General features: G+C 42.6%; 1 protein-coding gene across 2 annotated transcripts in view; it reads right to left on the reverse strand.

Moving 5' to 3' along the window:
• LOC125979660 (leucine-rich repeat transmembrane neuronal protein 4) overlaps positions 1-11,663 on the reverse strand; it is a 42,547-nt gene extending 30,884 nt beyond the window's left edge. The window contains exons 1-2 of one of the 2 annotated variants that reach the window (XR_007485374.2): positions 10,946-11,663; positions 4,645-6,269 (exon numbers count right to left, since the gene is read on the reverse strand). Coding sequence is in view for 1 of the 2 variants with exons in the window: in XM_049738105.2 (XP_049594062.1) it covers positions 4,708-6,269; positions 10,946-10,949 (1,566 nt within the window). In the remaining variant the exon portion in view is untranslated. The remainder of the gene's footprint in view (positions 1-4,644; positions 6,270-10,945) is intronic. The other variant, XM_049738105.2, reaches the window with a different exon arrangement.
• Positions 11,664-12,131: the final 468 nt, after the last annotated feature.

The following is a 12,131-nucleotide window of genomic DNA, read 5'->3' on the forward strand; positions in this document are numbered from 1 at the left end:
CCAATCGGGTACAACACTAGGAATTGAATCATCACCTCTAATAAACATATTCAACAGATTACCGAACACTGAAGGGAGGATTTATCGCGTGGTGGTTGTATTGTAGAGCATTAGTTTTTATCTTGGCACACCTAATAAATTGGCAAGGGAAGCGGATAGGACGGGGGTGGTGAGGGGGAGACGGATGACGAGAAATTTCACAGATAGTCGTGAATGCAAGATGACCTTGATATACTGTACGAAAAAATCTAATCAACTTTAAAGATTAAATCCTTGGAATGGAAGAAAATATAAAGATTACTCTCGCTGGCTAATTAGCAGGTATGTGAGGAAACAACAATGATTAGACTATTGTATTTTTAGATACAAGATGGTGGAGCAATAGAGTGCTTCAGCTTTGGTGCCATCAGCACAAGCAATTTTGGATTCTGGGATGTTTTCAAAGCACTGCTTTTAACATATACTCTACATTCATTTCACACCTGAGGTTAAGATTTCAGACGGAGGTACAGCAGAGTTGGCTGCCTTAAATCTGAAAAACAAAAATAGGTGGCCTGCCCTGGGCACCACAGTCTCCAAGCTGCCCAGTGATCACCTGCATTGTGAGACACGGCACGTACATCTCGACGGACGAAACGGTTCAGGCAGTCCCTGTTCCCTGCAGCTGGACTTTTGTCTGGTTCTTTTCATGGCAACACGGGCAATGGTGAAGACAAGCTCAGCCGCAGCAGCTTGCGCTTTGCTTATCAGCTCGCAACATATTGTCAGCATTTGGTTGAATCCAAAAAAGATGGCAAAACGTACAGGGAAAGCTCGAAACGAGGAAAAATGAGGGAGAATGTTGAAAAAAAGTGTCATGGATGGAAGAGTAACGAATTAAGAAGAGTTGTTAAATAAATTTTGCAGTCTTTCTGTCTGTCATACTCCCACTGAGCTTGGTGCCAGATTTAAACCAAAACCTCGACAGTGTGCCCGTTTATTGTTCCACATATTTTACATTTATTCATTGGAATGTGTGTTTTACTATCACTCCAAGCCACCATGGGGCGGTACTGTAATTGCTCATTTCAAGCACAAACACAATGTGATGCTTGAGTGTAATTCACAGACACATGCCACAATTATAGGTTGCATTGTGAATTTAAAAGAAAAATTAATATGTACAAGTAGGCTACCTGCATTGCAGTTTCACCGGGGTGCATAAATCCTGCTGTACTTGGCCTGTTGCATTCATCAGGCAATAATATAATGTTCATGTCCGCCACGGCCCCTCCCATCAAGAATAAATTTGCAACTTCCCTGTAAGTGTCCTTCACCCAAATCCTTGGCCCTGTCTAGGGGGGGAACTGAAAAACGATGTGCTGAATATTTATTCTTAGTCTTGACGTTGATGAACTGAAATAGAAAGTTTGTCAGGTAGGACGGAAGTAAAATTGAAAAAGCTGCTTCTACCAATTGTGACCTGATGAACGGGCACGCCTGCAGCGTGTCATCGATTCTGAGAGAGGAAGCACGAGTATTCCCATTTTCTCTCCTAGTGCAACTTTTTGATTTTCCAAATAAATTATTATTTGCTGCAGACATTTAAAGATAGTCGATAAATCAGGTGGACGATGCCTCTCAGGTTAGCGAAGGGGACTCAAACTATTAATTCTTCTTCAACTTTAACTTGGACATCATTCTTGCTCCACTTACCCATTCCTTCTTTCTCACCCCTCCCCTACCTTATCTGATTCAATTTATAATATAATGCCCCTGAAGGTGAATTAATTCACAGTCGAAAAGACAACCAGATTAACAGACACCAATTTAATAGCACTCAAGCATACATGTAGCGAGGAGATTATTCTGCCTTCATCAACCGTAATGGTCAGAGGTTCCAAACATCAATATGCTAACCCGAAGCGTGTTACGCTAATGTTGATTGATGCGTTATTTTCGAGATAGACGATGTCGGCTAAATTGACTTGATGGTCCTTTTTACCATAATTGCCGCATTCTTACAAACGTGCCTCCAAAATGTTAAATCCTCCAAATGCTCTGTAGTTAATCCATTATTGCAAAATTAAAAGGGGGGGGGGGGGAATATATTTTGGATTCATTCTCCATTCATAAGATTGTGTTTCCAGCTTTCATTTGGGGAAGTTAAATGCTACGCAGCGGAAAGATATCCTATCTACCGCGTAATGTTTCAAAAAGCCTGAAGTGGCTCTTACTCTCCATTCCATGATTTTCTATTACGTATTAAAAAAAAAAAATCCTTTAATTTAAATAGATAGCAGTGAGTATCACTCTTTAAAAAAAATAAAATGGAGCCATGACTAATCACAGAATGGACAGCCGTCAATGGGCAATGACCTGTGAACTGATGCCTGCCAGTCAGGCTGTCAAATCCGACTGGCTGCTTCATTTCTTGAGCCTTCTGTCTAACCCTCTTGTCCGCCTGTCGACTGCTCCGTCCTACTGAAATGGCTTCTCAATCCCCACATGGGCAGCAACCACTTGCCGATCCCGTATGCTTTAACCAGCTTGTATGTCAATTCCGCTTGTTAAAGTCCACGCTGACCTATACGTGATTCAGTCCGGGGCAATAAACTCTTCTTGATTGGTTTGTCTATTTTTAAACTGAGCTGAGTAATATTTACAGTGCCGTGTTGTGTATTGGGAATCTTGGTACGTTGGGTTACTGATTTAGGTGTTAGGGTTAGGGTTAGGGTTTGGTTTCCTCCAAAGCCTTATGTTATCTGTTATCTGTTATATGTACTGTTATCAAACATTTTGTTCACTGTAAATTCAACTGTGGCTTTCTTGAGCCAATCTGTCCAATGTCTCTGTCTAACAAGATTTGAGAAGCAGCAGCAGCGGCAAATGAAGCGATTTGTCAAAAAGGTGAGAGACATATGTGAAACAACCAAACGCAACTAGTAACATGCATTGGAGTGGATTAAACGTATTAGAGTCGCAACAAAAGTAAATAATAAATCAATTAAAAAGTAAAAAATCGTTTTGCATTGTGCAAGGGGGAGAAAAAACAGAAATCTTTTCCGAGTTGAATTGCAGTATTGGAGCGCTAACATCCTCATTAAGCATGGATCAAAGTGTGAGGTGCAGAAAGCAGTGGCATGGAACCAGAGTGTGAAACTGATAGGATTAGTGTACGGGAGCAATGTTCTCCCAAGCAAAGAGCATGTTTGATGTCTCCCACATGGCTAATTGAAGACCAACGGATCCAACTTGAGGCAGTGCATCTCCAAGAAAATACAGACAGCTTGCCCTTGACTACCTTCCCATATATATGACATTATTCTGTTTTGATTGAGAGCTTGTATGAAAACGTCATTAATGGAGCTGTGTATTAAATCCACGGGAGCTGAACATCTGGCAGAGGTACAAAGCGATGGAATAATAGAACAGTCTTCGACTGAAAAGATACAAATGATCTCTTTTGTTAAACCCAAATTCATGCCAAGAGGGCTTGAAGTTGGACAAAAGATGTAAAGGTCAGGTGAGTCAGGCTCCAACTCAGAATGAAAGACAACAGAAATAAGGAACTCGGAAGAGATGAACAGATTGAAACCCATCCAGCCACAAGGCCCATGCAGAGACATAAAGGCTGTGAGGTGGGCGAGCATGTGCCGCCGAATGATTTATGTCTGTAAAGGGGGAACTAAATGTAGAAACAAGATCAGAGCACATTTTGAAATGAACTGTGGACTTTCCGGACTGCTGACTGATAGTTACTGTCTGCACTCCAAAACAGTAATAGATGAATCAGTGAGACAGATAAAGCTAGACATTCCAAAATAAAATCAAGTGGAACCTCACGTTTATGCATTCAATTACTTCCTTGGTTGGCTTAGGATCAAACAGTGAACTATTCAGAAGTGGCCTTGGATGAGCTCACCCTGAGACAAAGCCCGTAGTTGAAACAACTTTCAGACGGCTAGAGAGGTACGCAGAGAGAGGTACCGTATTTTCCGCACTATAAGGCGCACCGGATTATAAAGCGCACCTTCAATGAATGGCCCATTTTAAAACTTTGTCCATATATAAGGCGCACCGGATTATAAGGCGCACCTTCAATGATCCCCTTTTTAAAACCTTGTCCATATATAAGGTATATACATTTGGCCCGCGGGCCGGACTTTCAACATGCCTGCTGTAGTGGCTCAATATTGGTCCATAGATAAGGCGCACCTGATTATAAGGTGCACCTGATTATAAGGCGCACCTGATTATAAGGCGCACCTGATTATAAGGCGCACTGTCGGCTTTGGAGAAAATTGGAGGTTTTTAGGTGCGCCTTAAAGTGCGGAAAATAAGGTAATAGTACGGCAAAAAAAATTAAAAACAGCAGAAAAACAGCACACAGCACATAAAGAGGACATGAATAGGAAATCTGCTAAATGTATGCTTTTTTTTTTAAAGTATTCTATGTGGAACAGCTTGAGCACAACTTAGATAAGGTTTCACAATAAATTGTGTAAAACTATAGCAGGGGTGCCCAAGTCCAGTCCTCAAGACCCCCTTTCCAGCTTGTTTCAGATGTTTCATTGATTGAGGACCAGACTTGTGCACCCCTGAACTAATCTTGTCTGTAGCTCAATTTAGGAATTAAACACTCAATGTAGAGTAAATAATTACCTCTGGTGGTTTCCCTGTGGACAGAGTTTTGTTTAGGTGGAGCGGCGGTGGTGCGGGTCATACCTCACATTCTCGGGAGCCTGAGATGGTGTAAGTGCAGGTTCCGGTCCCATTGACAAGCACATCCATGGCTTCTGAATTGTTGGGTTTATAGTCCACATAGTACTCCTGCAGGGGAGAGCTCAAGGTGCGCTCGGTTTCCTTTGACTTCTTGCGCCGCTTACGGGCCGTCGAGGAATTCTCCTGCAGTTGCTTGACGCTGCTGGGGTAGCGTTTCCACGACACGTAGATCACCAGTAGGATCATCGCAACGGAGAGAAAAAGGGCCACGCTTCCTGCAACGATCTTATGAAAGGACACGGGCTCCAAATCTTGATCTGGAGGAAGTGCCACTGACTGGGTCACCGCTGATGAAGTCGGACCCCTGATAGAGCCTTCGGCTCTCTTTCCGGAGCGAGTGGGTGAAGCCAGAATTGCCGGGTGATGTTCGGGCTGCGCGGAGATGTTGGACGGGGTGGGTGGAATGCTCGCGGTGAGCATCGTAACTTGGTTCAATTGACACACCCCGAAAGCTTCGACGGCATCCATCACTTTCTCACCTTGGGCTTTCTTTGGAGAGGCGCATATCATAGTGGTTTCCTTTGCGCCCCTGAATTTTCGCAGCCAAGAAACCAAAGGACAAATGGCTGGACCGCAGTCCCAAATATTTCCAGCCAAGCTAATTGTAGTGACAGAGACCCAGGCGTCGACCACCTCTTGGGACACATTGGTCAACTTGTTGGAGTCCAAATTGAGGGTTTGCAGGTTGGGTAAATACTGGTAAATAGCAGCATCTAATTCTGACAGATCATTCCCAGATAAATCAAGTTTTTGGACCGACGCCCAAATCCAGGTTAGGCCTTGGCTCATGGAGCGAATGCGATTCCACTGTAGGTAAAGTGATCGCAAATTGTAGAGACGGGGGAAATGTGAAAAATTGATCTTTGAGAATTGGTTATGTTCCAGGTGTAACTCGGTGAGCTTGACTAGGCCGGAGAGTGCATTCCGACTGATACTGCGCAAGCGGTTGTAACCCAGATCAATAAACTCGAGATTTCTGCAGTCTTGGAAGAGACGCAGCGGAAGGATCTTTAGGGAATTGGAACGTACGTGAAGACTGAGTAGCTTCCGTAGTCCTTGAAATTGCCCCGGTTGCAACACTTCCAGTTTGTTGTACGACAGATCAAGGTTGCGCAAATTGGGTACGGGATTGAACGTGGTGTTGAGAAGGGACGTGATCTTGTTGGAGCTCAAGATCAGTTCTTTTAGCCGGCGAACTCCCTGGAACGCCATCCCATCCACAGTCGTGATGTAATTATGGTCTAAGTAAAGCCAGATGAGGTGGTTCAAGCCGACAAACTGTCCGGCTCGAAGGTTGATGAGGCTGTTGTACCTCAACGACAGGCCTTCGCAACCGCCCGAGAGGTTCTTGGGGACATCGCGAAATGCACTCGACTCACAGTAGACAATTTTTCCATCGCAGCGGCAGCTTTTCGGGCACGGACGCTCCGTTTGAGCCGGATTTGCTGCTAGCCACACCTGCATCAGCAGTTGGAGTATTATCCAACGACGTTGCAGAGCAGAGCCTGAAAGCCAGAAAAAAAGGAAGTCAAGCAGATAAACTACAGCAGAGAAAATTAAAAACATATCAACATCGCTGCTACCCTTCAAATGATTTGAAGGAATAAATCATTCTGCCTTGACCACTTTAGCCTGTGTCAGCTACCTGCAAATATATCTGTATGGCTGACATTCACTGCTTGTGAGAAATCCTTTCCTCACTTAATCCACTCAGTGGTGATTACTTTATCACATTTTCTGTGGTGCCACTCTCTCAAACCTAATCCCACAATTTCCTCTTCCCTCTAGACCCCGACGGGGCATCACAGGGTGTGACACTGTTTTGGTTTCTCATATATGGACAAATTGAAATAGTCACACCCCATTAGCGTTATTGTGGTTTTGTTGCAAACTGAGAAAAATAAGTTTTGTTTGAATTCATCTGTGACAATAGCGTGCTAATGAACAACAACGTAGGAATCCAATTTAGTGTATTTTTACCGTATTTTTCCGACAATAAGGCGCACTTTATATGCTTTAAATTTCTCAAAAATCAGCACCTTATAATAAGGTGTGCCAAACTCCAAATGAATTTAAGTTTAATTCCTTTGCTGTACTGGTTCGTTTCCATTAATGTGCAGTCATACGCCTCATAACCTGGTATAGACAGAAAAATACGGTAAAACAATGTTTGCACGTGTAGTGAGAACCACCCGTTGGATCGAACGCTTACTTTAAAATTAAGAAATAAAACTCCAGCTGAGTGTTCAGCGGAATGGTGTCATACCACTTGACGTTCAAAGACGAGACAGTCATTTACATTCAAAGTGTTCCTCTTTACAGAATGGCTAATGATTTCTCATTAAAATATATTGATTTCCCCTTGAGAAGGTGGTGCGGGGTTACAGTGTGTGCTAGTATAGCCTTTCCTACCATTAACAAAGGGTGATATGAATGGTGCATACCGTTTAACCGCTTTACAAAAGTTAATACGGGAGGTTGGCGGACATGATAACTCACTAAATACAACGACTCCCGTTGCTGCCGACCTCACCTGAACTTGTATTTTTCATGTCTACATTGATTCTCGTATTTGACGTAGAGAGCGATCATAGCTTCGGCATAATCTCCTTCGGATTTGTCAGTGATAATTCTCGAAAACAGTATAGCCGAGGGGCATGATTGAACATATGCTTTCTAACATAGCCATTTAGTTTCTCGCCAAGCATCTGTGTATCCCATATGTGTATTGGAAGTGTGTGTGTCAGAGTACAACACAAAAATACACAGAAATCTTTCATCATCCCTCGCAGATGGAGCGAACGCTTGTCTATACATCATTTTTTTAAAATACGACGGTATAATACGAAAATCCCGTGTGTATTGTTAATTGTGAGTTTGACTGCGGGAACGAGTGCGTGGGCCGTTCAACTTTTTGATTCCAATTTCGATTTAAATCCCACGAGCTGGCTTGTATTTCCCATGTGAATATCAGGATTGTTCTATTGGATGCGACTGCCTCCTTATTCATTCACCTCGCACCACTCTTACCGAAACCTTATGTGGTTAATGAGTGCTCTGTACGCTAATGCCTTCTCTAATGGCATTCACCAAGGTGCAAAAGTCACCCTTCCGAGGTGTCTCTATTACCCTTTTACCTAATGTGCTATTCTCCTAAAGCTTTGTTCTTCTCCTGTGCCTACAATACGCACCTTTGTTAGATCCAACTAACAATCATGCGACATCTCCTGAACCCGCACTGGAGATTTTTACCAAAGTGGTTGGTCGTTTTATATTTTCTTTCAAAAGACAGAGAGATACCACGTATTACTCTCCAATTATCTTTGGGGTGATGGTAAGGTCTGGCAAGTTAGACCGCTGATATATAAAACAATTGCCCGCCATGCCCTTGAATCGGTAACGCTTTACCGAGACAGGGAAAAAAAAGCGAGGGTATTTTTGGTGAACACACACACACCCACACAAAGAAGGCGAGTGTGTTTTGCTTTTCAATCTTGTCTGATTCCTGATTTCCCTTGATAGCAACAGCTCCATGCAGGTGAAGCGATAATAAGAGTGAGCATAACAAAAATAACCAGCCCACACGTTGCGCTCTCTGTCCCTGTCGAAACTCGCTTTTGACAAACAAACTTTAGGATTTGAATTACAAAACACCATTTGGTATGTTCCGTATCTGCAAACTTCCTAAAATTTACGTGAATATAAGATCTTTATTGTGGAGAAAATGCTTTACATGACTAACAAACCACCAATTATGGCGTAAAATAGAAGTAAGCCAATATTAATTAGTAATACTTTGACGTGAGCCGAACGTGGGAGTCGTGGCAGTCAGTCAATTAGCTTTAGCCTTCCTAAGCTAAGGGACCTATACAGTGGAGCCTATGGAGGCCACATAAAGAGTGAAAATAAAAATATATTTTAGCTTTCATATCAGGGTTGTGCCATTGAGAATTTCAGGAAGATTTTTTTTTTAATATCTGGAATATATGCACATTCCAAACAAGACAATGGAGTCAATTACAAGTTGTCAGCAGCATTTCTCGAGCTCGATGTTCAAGTTGAGAAAAAGAACGACAAAAGCTACAACTCGCAAACAATGACCTGTATGACGGAGATTGTGTTTGACATTTATGTCAAAACAGCTGGTTTGTAAACAAATGTCATTGATGTTAGGAGGCTTGAAAGTTCAGGTCAGGTTTGAGGATTATAGAAGGTTGCTTTTGATGTCGACTACGCGGGGAGTCGACCTGCTCTGTAAAGTGCTCGATCTTCACTGTCATGTTAAGCTGTCATGTTATGTCATGTCATGTTGAGTAGTTTAGTCGTAATGTAGCGTTCAGGGGAAGCCGAAGAAATAAAAATCGTATGTCTCATTGTAGTTATCGTTTCATCTCACATGATCGTTTTATGGAATCTGCATTATTACACACCACATTTAGTTTGATCATCATCAAGCTACTTCAGATCTGAATTCAACAAGCAGGAAGTAGAAGAGATATGCACAGAATCAAACTAAGTTTGTCTCCATGGAAACCTGCAGGTGAATGAGAGTATCCCGACATTTCTTTGCTGAGAGAAAACTTTGCCAATTGCCGTGTGGGACCCAAACAAAACGACTTTAGTGATACTGTCATTAAATTTAAGAATATGTTGGAGCTGTTATTATCTGAAAGTCAAGTTATGGGCTTAGTGAGGCTGATGGGATCACCGGGCTTTAATATCAGGCACGACCGAGTATCGTTAGAACGACACGCCATATTGTAACTCTCAGTGACCTGCGATCAATTCCCTTCTGAATTTGTGCATATTAAAAACACGATATTGCTCTCAAGGGCCCGAGTGACCCTTGCCCTTGCAGCTTCTCACATGACATTTTGTGAACGCTGCCTTTTGGATGCGGAGGCGCCGGCAGAAGGTCATCTGCTATCTACCGTTGAGCTAATTTGACCTTGCTTGCAAAAAATGAAAATTATAAACCTATTACAGGAATATTTGGTTTCTGTATTTTTTAATGAATATGCTTTCATACTATTTAATGAACAAAAAGCCAAGTAACCACCTTATAGGTGTACTTTCTTTGCACGTAAATTGCATTTGAGTCGCATAGTGCAGTCTGGCGTGCATGCGGCTGTTTCGTATATTGATGCGGTGCAGAAACCCACCGTGGGTCAATATATCACACTGCCTCACAATTAATGGCATAGCAGTAGCAGTGAACTTGATCATCTGTACAGACTACTGGTTTCCAATGGCTGGCGGGGAGATTAGACTACCACTGATAATACTACTGGGTAGGCAAATGATGGATAACAAGGACTAATTATACAGTGGAAAATGTGTGTGTGTGTGCATGTGTGTATGTGTGCGCAGATTATATTATCAAAACGAGAATCAGAGTGAGGGTGAGTGTGTGGTCATATGCGCACATGAGGAAATCAGGACAGCAAAAACAAAGCAAAACTCTCAATTCCAATAATGTAGCGTAGCTTATGTAGAAATATTGCATGCAATATTTAGTGACTTTTTTTTTTTTTTAAATCATGGTATCACCACTTGCAGACCCTTGCATAGTCCGTGTTCAAATGTGCACCGTGCCAACAAATATTAAAGTTTGGGATCACCGACAACTGGATAGTATAATTTTATTTCGAGCAGATTAAGGACACTCGATAGGTTTAGCGAGAGCTACGCTTTTAGAACATTGACAGGCTTCCAACATTGATGTGATTAGCATTCCTGTGACTCTCTGAGCATGTCAGCGAGCCAGCCATTCAAATTGGTCAAGAGAAAATTAAAATAGAGATGAAAAAAACAATACTAATTTGCAATGCACACCATTCAGGCTACTGTCATTGACTGCACAGGCTTGCAAATTACAAATGAAGTCCCTTTAGTCTGTAATAAACCTTACAGCCAAATGGGGGTGGAGGGAGGAGGGAGGGAAGGAAGGGGGGGGGGGGGGGAGGTGTGAGCACTGCAGCGCTGCCACTGAAAATTAATGCACAGGATTCAGCACTGATTCCTGAAGCCTCTCAAATACGTTTTTGACAGTGTTTTCCGAAAAACCTTTTTGCTGCGACTTAATTAGTTTCTCGGTACAATGCATTGTAATTGAGGAAGATATTGGCGTGCACCTTGCAAGAATATAAACATTGTTAATTATAAAAAAGGAGCCACTTACCCATATCCGCGTTATCTGTCAAGTCCAGTTACTGGATTCGGATCCGCATGTCCACTAACAGGTAGCGTCCTAATTCTCAAGCCGGGTCTGAGCGCACCTGCTCCCCGCTTCTCCTTAATGCGCAGTCCGGTTCAAATGAGCATTTAAACCGCGGCACAATTATCTCCGCTCGATAGATTTTGATACAATCCACATTCAAAAATCAACGTCCGTGCTTTTACTGCAAAAACAGCAGCCGTGTCTAAGTTGAAGCCAAAAAGAAATGCCCACTGCAGCAGGCGCAGTCCCATCCAAGTGGACCGTGGCGATCTCTTCACGCACCTGAAGATTCATCACGAACCCACGTCGGAGAGCTTCTCAATTAACGTAATATTCTTCGATTTTCCAACCCAAAAAAAAAGAAAAAAAAGCAGCGTTTAGATTCCTTTCCCGTGCAGGGCAAAATCTCGGTGTCGTCTAACCGGAGGGATGCTCAGTCTGGACCACCCATGGCGCACAGCGCAAAGTAACCCTGCTCTCCGCACAAGTCAATGTAAAAAAAAAACTCACCAAATAATCCAAATATCCACCTTATTTTCCCCCCTCATCCACGTGCCTTCTTCACACAAGCAGTTCAATCGGCGTGACGCTGTTGTTAATGCGCGCGTCTGCATCCCCCCCCCAAGCAACTTTAACCAGGCAGAATCCGAATGCCCTCTTCTGGCGACTCGGCAACCCACGCGCACGTCCGCTTAAAGTGCGTCCGAATAAAGATTAGCACGACGAAAATCTACAAGACGATTAACCATCAAAAAAAAATAAACACATGGGAATCACTTTTAATATTTTTCCGGGAGGGTGGGGCTGGAGTATTCAAATATTATCCATCTAATCAGATGTGTTGTTTTTTTTTAACTGTTTTGCATCTATTACCAGAAAGCTCATCTTTCCCTTAAATAAATAAATATTATTTTTGTTTTCAGGCTGTCACGTGGCGTGCGTCTGCAGCACTCAAAGCAGAGAAAGAGCTCAGCACCACTTGCATAGAAGCTGTCAGAGTGCAAAAAAAGATTTTAAAATGTGTTTACAGATTTGCACAGAGTGCTGTTAAACAAAATGACATCCCGATAACATTCCCTCCATGTTCTTCACTATCAAGGTGCTAACCTGAAGGTACAGATTAGCAAACATTTGATTATTATTTATA

Source organism: Syngnathus scovelli, chromosome 13, assembly GCF_024217435.2.
Source record: "Syngnathus scovelli strain Florida chromosome 13, RoL_Ssco_1.2, whole genome shotgun sequence".
Taxonomy (NCBI): domain Eukaryota; kingdom Metazoa; phylum Chordata; class Actinopteri; order Syngnathiformes; family Syngnathidae; genus Syngnathus; species Syngnathus scovelli.